The 17566-nt window shown below is 49.1% G+C and overlaps 1 protein-coding gene across 2 annotated transcripts in view; it reads left to right on the top strand.

Annotated features, from left to right (window-relative positions):
• oplah (5-oxoprolinase, ATP-hydrolysing) overlaps positions 1-17566 on the top strand; it is a 203186-nt gene that overhangs the window by 146601 nt on the left and 39019 nt on the right. For both annotated transcript variants that reach the window (XM_068016020.1, XM_068016011.1), the window contains exons 16-19: positions 5071-5183; positions 8347-8498; positions 11600-11760; positions 16713-16814. In XM_068016020.1, coding sequence (XP_067872121.1) covers positions 5071-5183; positions 8347-8498; positions 11600-11760; positions 16713-16814 — 528 coding nt within the window. The remainder of the gene's footprint in view (positions 1-5070; positions 5184-8346; positions 8499-11599; positions 11761-16712; positions 16815-17566) is intronic.

Here is a 17566-nt window from a genome sequence, read left to right as displayed (position 1 = left end):
CTCCCTAAACCTGTAATCTCCTCCAGGTCCTCGCCCCAACCTATCTCTGTAATCTCCTCCATGTCCTTGCCCCTCTCTATCTCTGTAATCTCCTCCAGGTCCAATCCCCTTCCTATCCCTGTAATCTCCTCCCTGTCCTCGCCCCTCCCTATGTCTGTAATCTCCTCCAGGTCCTCACCCCTCCCTATCTCGTAATCTACAGGTCCTCACCCCTCCCTATCTCTGTAATCTCCTCCATGTCCTATCCCCTCCCTATCTCTGTAATCTCCTCCATGTCTATCCCCTCCCTATCTCTGTAATCTCCTCCGTGTCCTATCCCCTCTCTATCCCTGTAATCTCTTCCAGGTCCTGACCGCTCCCTATCTCTGTAATCTCCTCCATGTCCTATCCCCTCCCTATCTCTGTAATCTCCTCCATGTCCTATCCCCTCCATCTCTCTGTAATCTCCTCTATGTCCTATCCCCTCCCTACCTCTGTAATCTCCTCCATGTCCTATCCCCTCCATATCTCTGTAATCTCCTCCATGTCCTATCCCCTCCCTATCTCTGTAATCTCCTCCATGTCCTGTCCCCTCCCTATCTCTGTAATCTCCTCCATGTCCTATCCCCTCCCTATCTCTGTAATCTCCTCTGTGTCCTATCCCCTCCCTATCCCTGTAATCTCCTCCTTGTCCTATCCCCTCCCTATCTCTGTAATCTCCTCCATGTCTATCCCCTCCCTATCTCTGTAATCGCCTCCGTGTCCTACCCCTCTCTATCCCTGTAATCTCTTCCAGGTCCTCACCGCTCCCTATCTCTGTAATCTCCTCCATGTCTATCCCCTCCCTATCTCTGTAATCTCCTCCGTGTCCTATCCCCTCTATATCCCTGTAATCTCTTCCAGGTCCTCACCGCTCCCTATCTCTGTAATCTCCTCCATGTCTATCCCCTCCATATCTCTGTAATCTCCTCCGGGTCCTATCCCCTCCCTATCTCTGTAATCTCCTCCATGTCCTGTCCCCTCCCTATCTCTGTAATCTCCTCCATGTTCGATCCCCTCCATATCTCTGTAATCTCCTCCATGTCCTGTCCCCTCCCTATCTCTGTAATCTCCTCCAGGTCCTATCCCCTCCATATCTCTGTAATCTCCTCCATGTCCTATCCCCTCCCTATCTCTGTAATCTCCTCCATGTCCTATCCCCTCCCTATCTCTGTAATCTCCTCCATGTCCTGTCCCCTCCCTATCTCTGTAATCTCCTCCATGTCCGATCCCCTCCATATCTCTGTAATCTCCTCCAGGTCCTATCCCCTTCATATCTCTGTAATCTCCTCCATGTCCTATCCCCTCCCTATCTCTGTAATCTCCTCCATGTCCTATACCCTCCATATCTCTGTAATCTGCTCCTTGTCATGTCCCCTCCCTATCTCTGTAATCTGTTCCAGGTCCTATCCCCTCCCTATCTCTGTAATCTCCTCCATGTCCTATCCCCTCCCTATCCCTGTAATCTCCTCCATGTCCTATCCCCTCCCTCTCTGTAATCTCCTCCAGGTCCTATCCCCTCCCTATCTCTGTAATCTCCTCCATGTCCTATCCCCTCCCTCTCTGTAATCTCCTCCATGTCCTATCCCTTCCCTATCTCTGTAATCTCCTCCATGTCCTATCCCCTCCCTCTCTGTAATCTCCTCCGTGTCCTATCCCCTCCCTGTCCCTGTAATCTCCTCCGTGTCCTATCCCCTTCCTCTCTGTAATCTCCTCCATGTCCTATCCCCTCCCTATCTCTGTAATCTCCTCCATGTCCTATCCCCTCCCTATCCCTGTAATCTCCTCCATGTCCTATCCCCTCCCTCTCTGTAATCCCCTCCGTATCCTAACCCCTCCCTATCCCTTTAATCTCCTCCCTGTCCTATCCCCTTCCTAACTCTGTAATCACCTCCATGTCCTATCTCCTCCCTCTCTGTAATCTCCTCCAGGTCCTCGCCCATCCCTATCTCTGTAATCACATTCGTGTCCTATCCCCTGCCTATCCCTGTAATCTCCTCCAGGTCCTCACCCCAACCTATCTCTGTAATCTACTCCGTGTCCTATCCCCTCTATATCCCTGTAATCTCCTCCATGTCCTTGCCCCTCTCTATCTCTGTAATCTCCTCCAGGTCCTATCCCCTTCCTATCCCTGTAATCTCCTCCATGTCCTCGCCCCTCCCTATCTCTGTAATCTCCTCCATGTCCTCGCCCCTCCCTATCTCTGTAATCTCCTCCATGTCCTCGCCCCTCCCTATCTCTGTAATCTCCTCCAGGTCCTCACCCCTCCATATCTCTGTAATCTCCAGGTCCTCACCCCTCCCTGTCTCTGCAATCTCCTCCGTGTCCTATCCCCTTCCTAACTCTGTAATCTCCTCCATGTCCTATCCCCTCCCTATCTCTGTAATGTCCTCTATGTCCTATCCCCTCCCTATCTCTGTCATCTTCTCCATGTCCAATCCCCTCCCTATCTCTGTAATCTCCTCCATGTCCTATCCCCTCCCTATCCCTGTAATCTCCTCCAGACCCTTGCCCCTCTCTATCTCTGTAATCTCCTCCATGTCCTATCCCCTCTCTATCTCTGTAATCTCCTCCATGTCCTCGCCCCTCCCTATCTCTGTAATCTCCTCCATGTCCTCGCCCCTCCCTATCTCTGTGATCTCCTCCATGTCCTATCCCCTTCTTATCTCTGTAATCTCCTCCATGTCCTATCCCCTTCCTAACTCTGTAATCTCCTCCATGTCCTATCCCCTCCCTATCTCTGTAATGTCCTCTATGTCCTATCCCCTCCCTATCTCTGTCATCTTCTCCATGTCCTATCCCCTCCCCATCCCTGTAATCTCCTCCATGTCCTATTCCCTTCCTATCTCTGTAATCTCCTCCATGTCCTATCCCCTCTCTATCTCTGTAATCTCCTCCATGTCCTCGCCCCTCCCTATCCCTGTAATCTCCTCCATGTCCTCGCCCCTCCCTATCTCTGTAATCTCCTCCATGTCCTATCCCCTCTCTATCTCTGTAATCTCCTCCATGTCCTCGCCCCTCCCTATCTCTGTAATCTCCTCCATGTCCTCGCCCCTCCCTATCTCTGTGATCTCCTCCATGTCCTATCCCCTTCTTATCTCTTTAATCTCCTCCATGTCCTCGCCCCTCCCTATCTCTGTAATCTCCTCCATGTCCTCGCCCCTCCCTATCTCTGTAATCTCCTCCATGTCCTCGCCCCTCCCTATCTCTGTAATCTCCTCCATGTCCTCGCCCCTCCCTATCTTTGTAATCTCCTCCGTATCCTATCCCCTCCCTATCTCTGTAATCTCCTCCATGTCCTATTCCCTTCCTATCTCTGCAATCTCCTCCATGTCCTATCCCCTCCCTATCTCTGTAATCTCCTCCATGTCCTATCCCCTCCCTATCTCTGTAATCTCCTCCATGTCCTATCCCCTCCCTATCTCTGTAATCTCCTCCATGTCCTATCCCCTTCCTATCTCTTTAATCTCCTCCATGTCCTCGCCCCTCCCTATCTCTGTAATCTCCTCCATGTCCTCGCCCCTCCCTATCTCTGTAATCTCCTCCATGTCCTATCCCCTCCCTATCCCTGTAATCTCCTCCATGTCCTATCCCCTTCCTATCTCTTTAATCTCCTCCATGTCCTCGCCCCTCCCTATCTCTGTAATCTCCTCCATGTCCTATCCCCTCCCTATCCCTGTAATCTCCTCCATGTCCTATCCCCTTCCTATCTCTGTAATCTCCTCCATGTCCTATCCCCTCCCTATCCCTGTAATCTCCTCCATGTCCTATCCCCTTCCTATCTCTTTAATCTCCTCCATGTCCTCGCCCCTCCCTATCTCTGTAATCTCCTCCATGTCCTCGCCCCTCCCTATCTCTGTAATCTCCTCCATGTCCTCGCCCCTCCCTATCTCTGTAATCTCCTCCATGTCCTATCCCCTTCCTATCTCTTTAATCTCCTCCATGTCCTATCCCCTTCCTATCTCTTTAATCCCCTCCATGTCCTCGCCCCTCCCTATCTCTGTAATCTCCTCCATGTCCTATCCCCTCCCTATCTCTGTAATCTCCTCCATGTCCTATCCCCTCCCTATCTCTGTAATCTCCTCCATGTCCTATCCCCTCCCTATCTCTGTAATCTCCTCCATGTCCTATCCCCTCCCTATCTCTGTAATCTCCTCCATGTCCTATCCCCTCCCTATCTCTGTAATCTCCTCCATGTCCTCGCCCCTCCCTATCTCTGTAATCTCCTCCATGTCCTATCCCCTCCCTATCTCTGTAATCTCCTCCATGTCCTATCCCCTTCCTATCTCTTTAATCCCCTCCATGTCCTCGCCCCTCCCTATCCCTGTAATCTAAACTGACTACATTCTAGACCTAGTCGTTAACAGAGTGACATTAACTGCCATCTATATGTATTCATTAACTTAGTGACATTAACTACAACCTGGACCTAGTCATTAATCGAGTGACATTAACTACCTGTATCTTTTCAGTAACCCTGTGAAAACGGATGAACAAACTGCCAGACCACTGGCTCCAGTTTAACGTGGTTTTCACGTGGGACACCTTGGTCGTTCTCCTCTCTTACCAAAGTCCCAGTGCTGGTTAAACGTGTGGCCAAAAACAAGAAACAATTACAGGAAAGGAGACTGGCGGCCTACACCGATCTGTCACTCAGTGTCTAGGCTGGGAAATCAGCCTGACAGTGGAGATGCCTCAGCTCCAGTGTCCCTCCTATGAAGTTCTCATGGTCGCCTGAGTCTAGGCCCGCATACCATGGACAACCACAGGAGGGAAGATCCCAGAGATCTACCACCATCTGTGAAACCTGTATCTTTGCAGGGCTCATCAGCATTGTGGAGGAGATAGAGGAGGCCGGGAGTGCTTCAATCGCTGTAGTTTAACTGAAGCCCTGGTCAGAGAGTGTGCGTGAGAGACTGGCATTACCCAGTGTGCAAAGGTGTCGCTCACAACTTTCCTGAGGATGCTGAGGATATTTCAATATTCAGTCCACACCTCGAGTTTGAAACCATCATCCAGGTTAAAACCTTCTCTTTCCCTATTGCTTGGCAGGTGGTGAAGTGTTATTTTGATGACGGTTACCTAGATACCGCTGTATACCTGCTGGAGGAGCTGTCATGTGATCACATGGTTTCTGGACCTGCAATCATCATTGATAAAAACAGGTAGGGAGCTGTGTGTGTGTGTGTGCTTGCGCGTACCTTTGTGTGTATCGGGTGCGTGATGCCAAGAGCAATGAGCAGATACAAACAACTCCACAAGTGGGACTGTTTCTGTTAAATGAACAGAGATAGATACTTCTTTCTTCTCTCTATGTATCTCGCTTTCTTTCAGTCTCTTGCTCCTTTATCTGTTTCTCTTGCAATCATTTTCTCAGTCTCTCTCTCTCATTCTCTTTCCCAAGTTCTCTCCTCCTCGATTTTAACCTAACTGAGGAAAACGGAACTGGTTCAGATCAATCAGGTGCAAAATGGACCCCCATTCTCACCAGGTGGGGGAAGATAGTGGTGTCGTGGTAATGTCACTGGAGAAGTAATCTAGAGGCCCAAGCTAATGTCCTGGGGACATGGGTTCAAATCCCACCACGGCAGCTGGTGGAATGTAAATTCAATTCATCAATAAATTCAGTTAATTAATAAAAATGCAATTAATTAAGACAAATAGGAATTGAAAGCAAGTCTCAGTAATGGTGCCCTGAAGCTATCGGAAGCAGCCTGCGATAAACAGAACGAAGCAATCCCACAATCAACGATCAGATCTAAGTTCTGCAGTCCTCCCAAATGCAGTCGTGAATGGTGGTGGACAATTAAACAACTGACAGGAGGAGGAAACTCCACAACTATCCCCATCCTTAATGATGGGGGAGACCAGCACATCAGTCCAAAAGATAAGGCTGAAGCATTTGCAACAATCTTCAGCCAGAAGTGCCGAGTTGATGATCCATCTCGGCCTCCTCCTGAAGTCTCCAGCATCACAGATGTCAGTCTTCAGCCAATTCGATTCACTCCGCGTGATATCAAGAAACGACTGAAGGCACTGGATGCTGCAAAGGCTATGGGCCCTGACAATATTCCGGCAACAGTACTGAAGACCTGTGCTGCGCCCCCTAGCCAAGCTGTTCAAGTACAGTTACAACACTGGCATCTACCCTGCAATGTGGAAAATTGGCGTATGTCGTGTGCATAAAAAGCAGGACAAATCCAACCCGGCTAATTACCACCCTATCAGTCTACTCTCAGTCATCAGCAAAGTGATGGAAGTGGTTGTCGACAGTGTTATCAAGCGGCACTTGCTCAGCAATAACTTTCTCACTGCCGCTCAGTTTGGGTTCCGCCAGGGCCACTCAGCTCCTGACCTCATTAAAGCCTTTGTCCAAATGTGGACAAAAGAGCTGAACTCCTGAGGTGAGGTGAGAGTGACTGCCCTTGACATCAAGGCAGCATTTGACCAAGTGTGGCATCAAGGAGCCCTTGCAAAACTGGAGTCAATGGGCATCAGGGGGAAAACTCTCCACTGGTTGGAGTCATACCTCGCACAAAGGAAGCTCCTCCCGTGCATGACAAACCGCTGTAGTCCATCTGGTAGAGGTACACCCAAAGTGCTGTTAGGGAGGGAGTGTTAATCTGTTAATTGTGTATCAATTGTTTGATTATATGCAGGTGGAGGGGGTTAATTGAAGTCTTACCTGAACACTTATCAGCACTTACTGAGACTGAAGAACAGTTTGAGTGAGGAGCTACATGTTTCTAATCCTTTTATTCTGTCCAATAAATGTGAAACTGAGTAAAGATAGGCTCCAGCATTATCCTTCCACAACAAGCTTTCTGAGGTTTAGCAGGGACTTCCAGGATTTTGACCCAGCAACAATGAAGGAATGGCGATATAGTTCTTAGTCAGGATGGTGTGTGACTTGGAGGGGAACTTGCAGGTGGTGGTGTTGCCATGCATCTGCTGCCCTTATTCTTCTTGGTGTTAGATGTTGTGGGTTTGGAAGGTGCTGTCTAAGAAGTCTTGGTGAGTTGCTGCAGTGCATCTTGTATATGGTACACCCTGCTGCCACTGTACATCAGAGGGAGTGGTGGATGGGGTGCCGATCAAGCAGGCCTCTTTGTACTGAATGGTGTGGAACGTCCTGAGTGTTGTTGGAGCTGCACTCATCCAGGCAAGTGGAGAGTATTCCATCACACTCCCGACTTGTGCCTTGTAGATGGTGAGCAGGTTTCAGGGAGTCAGGGAATAAGTTTCTCGCTGCAGAATTCCCAGTCTCTGACCTACTTTTGCAGCCACAGTATTTATTTGGCTGGTCCAGTTACGTTTCTGGTCAATGGTAGGGGAATTAAGCAATTGTAATGGCTTTGAACTTCATGGGAAATGGTTATGTTCTTTCTTGTTGGAGATAGTCATTGCCTGGCTCTTCTGTGGCGCGAATGTTACTTTCCACTTATCAGCCCAAGCCTGAATGTTGTCCGGGGCTTGCTGCATGCAGGCACGGACTGCTTCAGTATCTGAACAGTTGTGAATGGTACTGAAAATTGTGCAATCATCAGCGAACATCCCCACTTATGATGGAGGGAAGGTCATTGATAAAGCAGCTGAAGATGGAAGACCCTGAGGAACTCCTGCAGTGATGTCCTGGAGCTCAGATGATTGACCTCCAACAAACACAACCATTTTCTTTTGTGCTAGGTGTGACTCCAAACAGTAACTAACATTGCAATAGTGATTGCACTTAAAAAGTAATTAATCGGCTGTGGCACTTTGGAATGTCCGGTGGTCATGAAAGGCGCTATATAAAAGCAAGTCTTTCTTCCTCTGTCAGTTTGTTACACACTCTCACAGTCTGTGTCTCACTCCATTCTATATATTTGACTGCCTTGCCTTCTCTCTGTGCCTCACTCTTTTTTGGTCTCTGATCACTGTGGTTCAATGTAGGCAGTAACTTTACAGATAGTTTGGTGTAAGAAAGCCCACCACCCCCTCTGCTTGCTGACCGACATTGGCTCCTGACCCAGCAATGCCTCGGTTTTCAAATTCCTCCATGGCCTTGCCCCTCCCTATCTCTAACCTCTTTCGTCCCTACAACCCTTCAAAATATCTGCCCTCCTCCAATTGTAATCTCTTTCTTCACTCCACCATTGGTGGCCCTGCCTTCAGCAGCTGAGGTCCTAAGCTCTGGAATTCCCTCCTCAAACCTCTTTGGTCCTAATATCCCTGGGTGTGACTCGGTGTCAAATTTTGGTTGATAACGCTCCTGTGAAGTGCTTTGGGATATTTTACTACGGTAAATGCAAGTTGCTGATATCAGTTCTTCTCCATTTTGCTCCCCAGCACCATTCTAATTGAACCAGACTGTGCTGCTGGCATCACCCAGCAAGGTGACATCAAAATAAGTGTCGGCAGTGGGAAGGCGCAATCCATTGGGCCCAAACTGGACACAATCCAACTCTCCATCTTCTCCCACCGCTTCATGAGCATCGCAGGTACAAACATTGGTGGTGGGGATGTGGGGAAGTGGTGGGTGTGGGACGTTGCAATTGACTATTCAATTTAGGGAGGATAATAGCAGACATTAGCGGTGAAATCAGTATCTTTATTGTAACAGTACTTCTTTAAATCCCCATCCCAAGCCATTCCATCCTTCCTGTGCCATCCATCGCATGCCATACCCATCCCATTCCTTTCATCCCACTGATATCATCCCTATCCCATCCCTCATTCCTTCCCATGCTGTTTGCCCAATCCATGCCATCCCCACCCACCTCTCTCATGCTGTCCTTCAGCAATGCTGTAGCCCCCTCACCTCCTAAGCTTTTCCCCCTCACCCCCACCTCATGCAATTCCCGCATTCCCGTATTATGTCCAACATCGCCCGCCCCCCCCCCCCAACCCCATGCTATTGCCCCTCCTTTCCTGGGGAGAGAGAGAGTGGGCACCTCGTCTGACCGTACTCCAGGGAGAGAGAGAGAGAGAGAGAGAGAGTGGGCACCTCGCCTGTCCGTACCCCAGGGAGAGAGAGAGACAGAGAGAGTGGCCACCTCGCCTGTCCGTACCCCAGTGAGTGAGAGTCGGCACCTCGCCTGTCCGTACCCCAGTGAGAGAGAGTGGGTACCTCGCCTGTCCGTACCCCAGTGAGAGCGAGTGGGTACCTCGCCTGTCCGTAACCCAGTTTGAGAGAAGCCACCTGGAATAAACGTCCTAAACCTACAGACGCACCCCTTAAACTGACCAATCAAAACAGTCCAGACAGACTGAGGGACCGCTGCACTGTCGAAGGTTCAGTACTGAGGCACTGCCACAAGGTCAGAGGGTCAGTATTGAGGGTGTGCCACACGGTCAGAGGGTCAGTACTGAGGGAGTGCCGCACTGTCAGAGGTTCAATATTGAGGGAGTGCTGCACTGTCAGAGGGTCAGTACTGAGGCAGTGCCACACGGTCAGAGGGTCAGTACTGAGGGAGTGCCGCACTGTCAGAGGGTCAATATTGAGGGAGTGCTGCACTGTCGGAGGGTCAGTACTGAGGGACTGTTGCACTGTTGGAGGATCAGTACTGAGGGAGTGCTGCACTGTCGGAAGGTCAGTACTGAGGGAGCACTGCACTGTCAGAGAGGCAGTACTGAGGGAGTGCCACACGGTCAGAGGGTCAGTTCTGAGGGAGCACTGCACTGTCAGAGGGTCAGTACTGAGGGAGCGCTGCACTGTCGGAGGGTCAGTACTGAGGGAGCGCCGCACATTCAGAGGGTCAGTACCGAAGGAGTGCTGCACTGTAAGAGGGTCAGTTCTGAGGGAGTGTCGCACATTCAGAGGGTCAGTACTGAGGGAGTGCTGCACTGTCGGAGGGGCAGTACTGAGGGAGTGCTGCACTGTCAGAGGGTCAGTTCTGAGGGAGTGTCGCACGTTCAGAGGGTCAGTTCTGAGGGAGTGCTGCACATTCAGAGGGTCAGTACTGAAGGAGCGCTGCACTGTCGGAGGGTCAGTACTGAGGGAGTGCTGCACTGTCAGAGGGTCAGTTCTGAGGGAGTGTCGCACGTTCAGAGGGTCAGTACTGAGGGAGCACTGCACTGTCAGAGGGTCAGTACTGAGGGAGCACTGCACTGTCAGAGGGTCAGTACTGAGGGAGCACTGCACTGTCAGAGGGTCAGTACTGAAGGAGTGCTGCACTGTCGGAGGATCAGTACTGAGGGAGCACTGCACTGTCAGAGGGTCAGTACTGAGGGAGCACTGCACTGTCAGAGGGTCAGTACTGATGGAGCACTGCACTCTCGGAGGGTCAGTACTGATGGAGCACTGCACTGTCGGAGGGGCAGTACTGACGGAGTGCTGCACTGTCATAGGTGCCATCTTTTGGATAAGACGTTAAACTGAGGTACTGTCTGTCCTCTCAAATGGACATAAAAGATTCCACGGCCAATATTTCGAAGAGCAGTGGAGGGAGGTCTCCCTAGTGTCCTGACCAATATTTATCCCTCATCCACCATCACTAAAACAGATGATATGGTCATTATCATGTCGTTATTTGTGAGATATCATTAAATATTGAGACGACATTGGCTTCAGTCCCCGCTACAAACCCCGTTCCCTAGCTACCGATTCCATCCCTCACCCTGGCAACTGTCTAAGGCTGAAGCAGCCTGTTCACATCCTTGATGTCATATTTGGTCCCAAGATGAGTTTCTGATCACATATTCACACCTTCACCAAGACTATTGCCAGCTCTGTAACACCGCCTGTCTTTCCCCCACATCAGCTCATCTGCTGTTGAAACCTTCATTCATGCCTTTGCTGCCTCTTGACCTGACATTCCAACACACTCCTGGCTGCTCTCCCATATTCTACCCTCCGTAAACTTGAGGTCATCCAAAACTGTGCTGCCCGGGTGCTCACACCAAATCCTGTTCACCCATCACCCCGTACTCCCTAACCTAGTCTGGCTCCCCATCCGACAACACCTCAATTTTAAAATTCTGACTCTTGTTTCCAAATCCCTCCCTGGCCTCATCCCTCCCTATCTCTAATCTCCTCCAGCCCCACAGAGATATCCACGCTCCTCCACTTCCAGGCATTTTGTGCATCCCTGATTTTAATCTCTCCACCATTGGTAGCCGTGCTTCAGTTGCCTAGGTCCTAAGATCTGGAATTCCCTGCCTACACCTTTCCAGCTCTCTTTCTTCCTTTAAGACACTTCTTAAGACTTTCTCTGACCAGGCTTTTGGTCATCTGACCTAATATCTCCTTATGTGGCTCGGTGTCAAATTTATCTTTATAACACAACTGTGCAGCACCTTGGGATGATTTATTATGTTATATAAGTTGTTAATGTTAATCTTGTTGTGCTGTTACATTTCCAATATTAGATTGGTGGCTTCAAAAGTACTTCATTGGCTGTGAAGCAGTTTGGAACGTACTAAAGTTGTGAAAGGCGCTAATGAAATGCAAATTCTTTCTTGTATGAAACTCAACTCCCACCACAACCCTTCCAGTTTATGCACCCTCCCCTGGGAGTCATACGGTGCATTTGCCGCCCCCTCCCACCCCACCTAGGATCAGACAGTTAATCCCCACCCTCGCTGTGCTCCCTCCCCACAGAGCAGATGGGTCGTATCCTGCAGCGAAGCTCCATCTCCACCAACATCAAGGAGCGGCTGGACTTCTCGTGTGCGCTGTTTGGTCCCGCAGGCGGCTTGGTTTCCAATGCCCCACATATCCCTGTGCACCTCGGTGCCATGCAGGAAACCGTGCAGTTCCAGGTAAGGTCAGAGTTCGCCAAGGAGCATCGGCCGGCCAATCTGCATCCTTCTTGTCGGGGGAGGGGGGTGGTGAGGGGGAGAGACAGTGGCCCACATCATGCTCGCGCTACCTCTCTCACGGGATTGGGGTCTTCAATCAGCTCCCACAGGAGGAAGCAGAGACTGAGTTTGAAGTGGTGGACTGGGGAATATTGAATATGGTGATCAGTAGGAACAGCCAAGGGTGTGAATAGGAATATCCAACCTCCTGATTTAGTGGGAAGACCAATTGCTTTATATTTCCCACTGCCTTCCCAGACTGGCCAGCAATCTCCAATGTACCTCCATTACATACCTACCTGTCCCACAGATTCACAGATCTGCTCTCCAAAAAAGGCCAAACTCATAGAATTGCACAGACCATTCAGCCCATTGTGCCTGTGCTGGCTCTTTGATAGAGCTATCCAATTAGTCCCACCCCCCTGCTCTTTCCCCATAGCCCCACAATTTTCCCCTTTCATATTTATTCAGTTTCCCATTTGAAAGTTATTATTGAATTTGTTACCACTGCCCTTTCAAGCAGCGCGTTCCAGATCACAACAACTTGCTGTGTAAAAAATGTTTCCTATGTCACCCTACTTTATGTCAACTACTTTAAATCTGTGTCCTCTGGTTATTGACCCTCCTGCCACTGTAAACTGTTTCTCTTTATTTACTCTATTAAACTCCTTTATGACTTTCAACGCCTCTATTAAATCTCCTCTTAACCTTCCCCACTCTAAGGAGTGTGATATTACTTGTTCCTTTGGTGTGTGAACTGTTGTAAGATTCACAGGACTCCAAGTAATATCCAAAGAATACATGGGGTTTTTATGATAAGTTAACTGGAACATATATATATATACACAGCTACTGCAGGAGCCACATCTACACACATCTCGCTCTGTCGGCTGCACCCACAACTCCCTGGTTATGTGTGACGTGACATCAGTTCCTCTGGTGACCTTCACTTGCAATCTCTTCAGGTGGTCCCTTCTTAAGCTGGTCCTACAACATTCCCCCTTTTTTCCAAAGATATAACATATGTACCATATACAATGATGTTGTGGTTCAGACTAACAATACATGATCAAAGCAAAATGTTATTTACAAGTAAGCAAGTTTAACACTCTAAAACGACAACTCCTCTGAGACTCTGATGGCTGGGAACTCTGGTTAGTAAGTTCTTCCTCTGTGTTCATAGCCTTTATACATTCACCTTCAGACTTTGTCTTTGAATGTGTCCGCATTGCCACAAGGTTGTCACACCTACAGCTCTCTGAGTTGACTTCAGTTCCGACTGAGAATTGCACCATTGGGTGCCTGGACGCCGTACGATCTGGGCTGGTCACATATCCTCACAACCTCTGCAGGATACCAAGTTCCCGACACATGATTGAGGACTCTGACTTTCTGTCCTACTCACATTTGAGCTAATTCTGGCCCTGTTTGCCTGTTGTCTGATGCCTTCATCTTCCCTTGTTTGGAAAGCTTACAAAAATGATGACTGGCAACATTACCAATCAATGGCAATCCCTCTGGCCTCAGGGTACTTGCTGCAATGAACTGAAGCCCGAGGAGATACTCCTGGTCATATCACTTCTTCGTGTCAAGACTCCCAGCCTTTGTGTCGTCCTTTACATGAACTGACCTGATACACTCAACCTACTGACTTCATGTATTGTGACAATTTGTCAGTCTTGGCATTCTGGAAGTCCTGCGACAGCTGGTCCAATGTCTCTACAATATAAAAATTTGTGGTAGCCATTCAGAGCTCCCATGGCTGCACTGCAAGGCAGTGTGTTTGATCGGAGAACTGTTGTCGGCAGTCAGCCTGACCATGTTGGGTTACACCATAGATTTCCATGTCCTTAAATACATGTCCTTCAATATATAATCGGCAGAATATTCACACTTGCTCCGGTGTCGATTTTCACTCTGAGCTTATGCCTGCCACTCTTCTGTGGACATATAATCCCGATCATGGCGAATGCCTCAATTGCATAATAGCATTGACGTAACTATGTGGAATGCTTGCTCGCTGTTCACACGAGTGCATTCTTCATCCGTGTCCTCCTGGCAATGTGTCTCTCTCCTCACCTGATGTACCTGCTTGGTCTTTTGTTGTGTATTGGCATACCTCTTATTGCATTTGCCATCCTGTCTTGCAGACATTCTCTCTGCATGTGATCTGCCACCATTCCTATGTGCAGTATCTGAGCTCAGCCTTCTGCACTGCCTTGCCCAATGTCCTCACATGCCACAAACATTGCACTGGTCCTGGTATGCTGGACGACGGCGAATTGGGTGAGACAGGCCACATTTCCCACAAGTCTTAGCAATGTTTTGAGCCTTGGTTACCACACTAATTGTCGTAGCCACCTCCAACACTTGTAACGGTTGATGCCCAGCCATGATGGCTTCACATTTTCTAGTATTATTGAGTATGGCATCTATGGTGTGCCCTTTCTTCTTTTCTAGCAGGTTTTTTAACAAAAGGTCTCTAACCAGGTAGACACGATTACCGACTGTATAACCCGTTCTAGCAATTCAATATCTGCAAAGTCGCATTCTTGGGCTTTGTCTCGGCACCTTGCAACAAACTGGTGAATGAACCCATCTTGCCTTTGCCAGTAGGTCATCAGCTCAAGCCTATGTACTCGGAAATGGATCTTTACCTTAAGTTGTTCCTCCTGGAATGTCCATAGCTTGCTCAGCTGGCAATCCTGATGTGTTGATCCATTGTAGGCCCTCATTGCCCAGTGCGATCTTGACTTTGATAGTTTATTTCTCCGGTTCACTCACCTCTTGATCCAGGAAACACAGTTCCATCCGCTGGTGAGACAGTTTAAATTCAGACGCTATGTCCGATGTCTTCCAATCCATAACTGGATACCTGAAAACCATTTTCTTGATGATATGATCTTGCTTTTTTCTTATAAATATAGGACTTTTTACAGGTTTTAATTTTCACAGGCACACTTCTTTTACAGGCTCGCTGCTTTACAGGTTTTCTGTCTCAGGTACAGCTTTCTGTTTTGGTTTTTAGTTAGGTTCGTTTTTGCAGACCTGCCCCTTTTAAGAATGAGATGTTAACTGCTTTTTGTTTGCACAGTTTGTTCGTTTTTCTAAGCTGAAGAGAGCAGTTTTTTACTTTGGACCTCCAGTGGTACTATTGAGTTCTTCCAGGTCTTTGTTTGCTCATGTTGTATTCTTCAGAAAAAATCAGTGTTGCCATGATGTAATATTTGGTGCACTTCAAAAAAACATATCCCTAACGGGACTCCAAGTAATATCCAAAGAATATGTGGGTTTTCATTATAACTTAGCTGGAGCATTTATTTATACACATTTACACACATCTCGCTCTGTCAGGCTACACCCACAACTTCTCAGTCATGTCTGATGTGACATCACTTCCTCTAGTGACATTCACTTACAGCCTTTTAAGGTGGTCCCTTCTTAAGGTGATCCCACAACAAGGAGACCAATCCCAGCTTCTCCAGTCTCTCCATGAAGTCCCTCCTCCCTGGTACCATTCTAATAAAACTCCTCTGCTCCCTCTCCAAGACCTAGACCTTCTTCCTAAGAATGGTGCCCAGAATTGAACACAATCCTCCAGTTGGGGCTTAACCAATGCTTTGTAAAGCTTCACCATAACATCCTTGCTTTTGTACCCTATGCCTCTGTTTATAAAGCCAAGGATTCCGTAAGCCTTTTCTCCTGCCTTTTCTCAACTTATCCTACCACCTTCAGAGATAAGGCATGGAGTTGGAGTTATGAAGTTTGGGAAAGTGAGTTGCAGTCACATGTAAATCTCTGTATACAGTTCAGACGAGTATCAATCTATATGTCTGTGGCCAAAGTGCGTTAGGAACAGAATATGGCATGCTGGGTAAAGGGTCTTCAATGTGAGGTCCTGGGGCACAGCGGGAGAGGGATACGGTTAAATTCCTGCTCTTGGTGCAGCACTGGCATTCAATGGCTTTGGGGTCAGGTAATGGGAAAAGAACAAAGAAAATCAACCTGGGTTCCCTCTCCCAGTCACTATCCAGTAACAGTCCTCCCTACCCCCCACCCAAACAACCACTCCCCCACCTCCAAACCCCCCACCCAATCAACCTCCCTCATCCCCACCCAACCAACCACTCCCCATCCTCACCCCCCCAACTAACCAACCTCCTCATCCCCAGGCAACCAACCTCCCTCATCCCCACCCAACCAACTGCTCCCCATCCTCCCTCTCCACCCGATCAACCTCCATCATCTCCACCCAACCAACCTCTCCACATCCTCACTCCCCACCCAATCAATCTCCCTCATCCCCACCCAACCAACAACTCCCCATCCTCAATCACCCTCACCCAACCAACCTCCCTCATCCCCACCCAATCAACCACTCCAAATCATCACCTTGACTCAAGAAACTCCCTCATCCCCACCCAACCAACCTCCCTCATTCCCAACCAGCCTTTCCCCATCCTCACCTACCTCTCAACCTGATCCCAATCACCAAAACCCCGACCAACCAACATCCCTTCATTCTCACTCAGCCTCCCCCCACTGAGCCTATCTCCCCCGACCCCTCCCCCACCCACCAAATCTCTCCCCATCCCCCATCTACTGTAATCACAACCCTAACCCGTCCCCCACCCACCTGATCTTCCCTCAGCCCCTCTCCGAACCCCTCCCACCTCCTGCCCTGCCTCCCACTGGTGAATGCATTGGTTTGTGGATTCAGGGTGAGGAAAGGACCAGGCTTAGCTGTGAAGCCCTATGTAGTCAAACAGCCCACCTGTCTTCACCGAGCGCAGACTAACTCATGAATCTCATTGTCATCGAGTGGAGTGGCGGGGGAGCAGGAGATGGAAAGGGTTCTGAAGCTGGCAAGTGACTGGATTCCATTTGATTTCCGTGTGGATTTTTTTCAACAGATTAATCATTTAGGTGATGACCTCAAAGAAGGTGATGTCATCCTTAGCAACCACCCCAGCGCAGGAGGCAGCCATCTTCCTGACCTCACTGTCATCACACCGGTAAGATTCACAATACTGTGCAGTACTGCACCAGCCAGTGAGAAGAACAAGGGCAGCAGACACATGGGAACCCCATCCAAAACCTTCAACATTCTCTTCTTCCACCACCGACACACAGTGGCAGCAGTGTACACCATCTATAAGATGCACTGCAGCAACTCACCAAGGCTCCTTTGACAGCACCTTCCAAACCCGCGACCTCTACCACCTAGAAGGACTAGGGCAGCAGATGCATGGGAACACCACCTGTAAGTTCCCCTCCAATCCACACAACATCCTGACTTGGAACTATATCTCCGTTCCTTCACTGTCATAGAATCATAGAAAGTTTAAGGCACAGAAAGAGGCCACTTGGCCCATCGTGTCTGTGCCAGCTGAAAAACGATCCACCCATTCTAATCCCACCTTCCAGCATTTGGTCCGTAGCCCTGCAGATTACGGCACTTGAGGTGCCTATCCAGACTGCTTTTGAATGCGTTGAGGGTTTCTGCCTCAACTACCCTTTCAGGCAGTGAATTCCAGACCATCACCACCCTCTGGGTGAAAACATTTTTCCTCTTCTCCCCTCTAATTTTTCTACCAATCACTTTAAATCTATGCCCCCTAATAAAGGCGTGCTACCCGACCCAAACCCGACGGGACCTGACGACATGTGTCGGGTTCGGGTCGGGTCGGGTCGCACTTCCGGGTCCGGCATTCGGGCTCATATCGGGTATGGCCAGATTGGACACGCTCTATCACCACCTCAGGTA

Source organism: Heterodontus francisci, chromosome 2 (assembly GCF_036365525.1).
Source record: "Heterodontus francisci isolate sHetFra1 chromosome 2, sHetFra1.hap1, whole genome shotgun sequence".
NCBI lineage: Eukaryota > Metazoa > Chordata > Chondrichthyes > Heterodontiformes > Heterodontidae > Heterodontus > Heterodontus francisci.
This window is presented reverse-complemented; position numbering and strand designations above follow the sequence as displayed.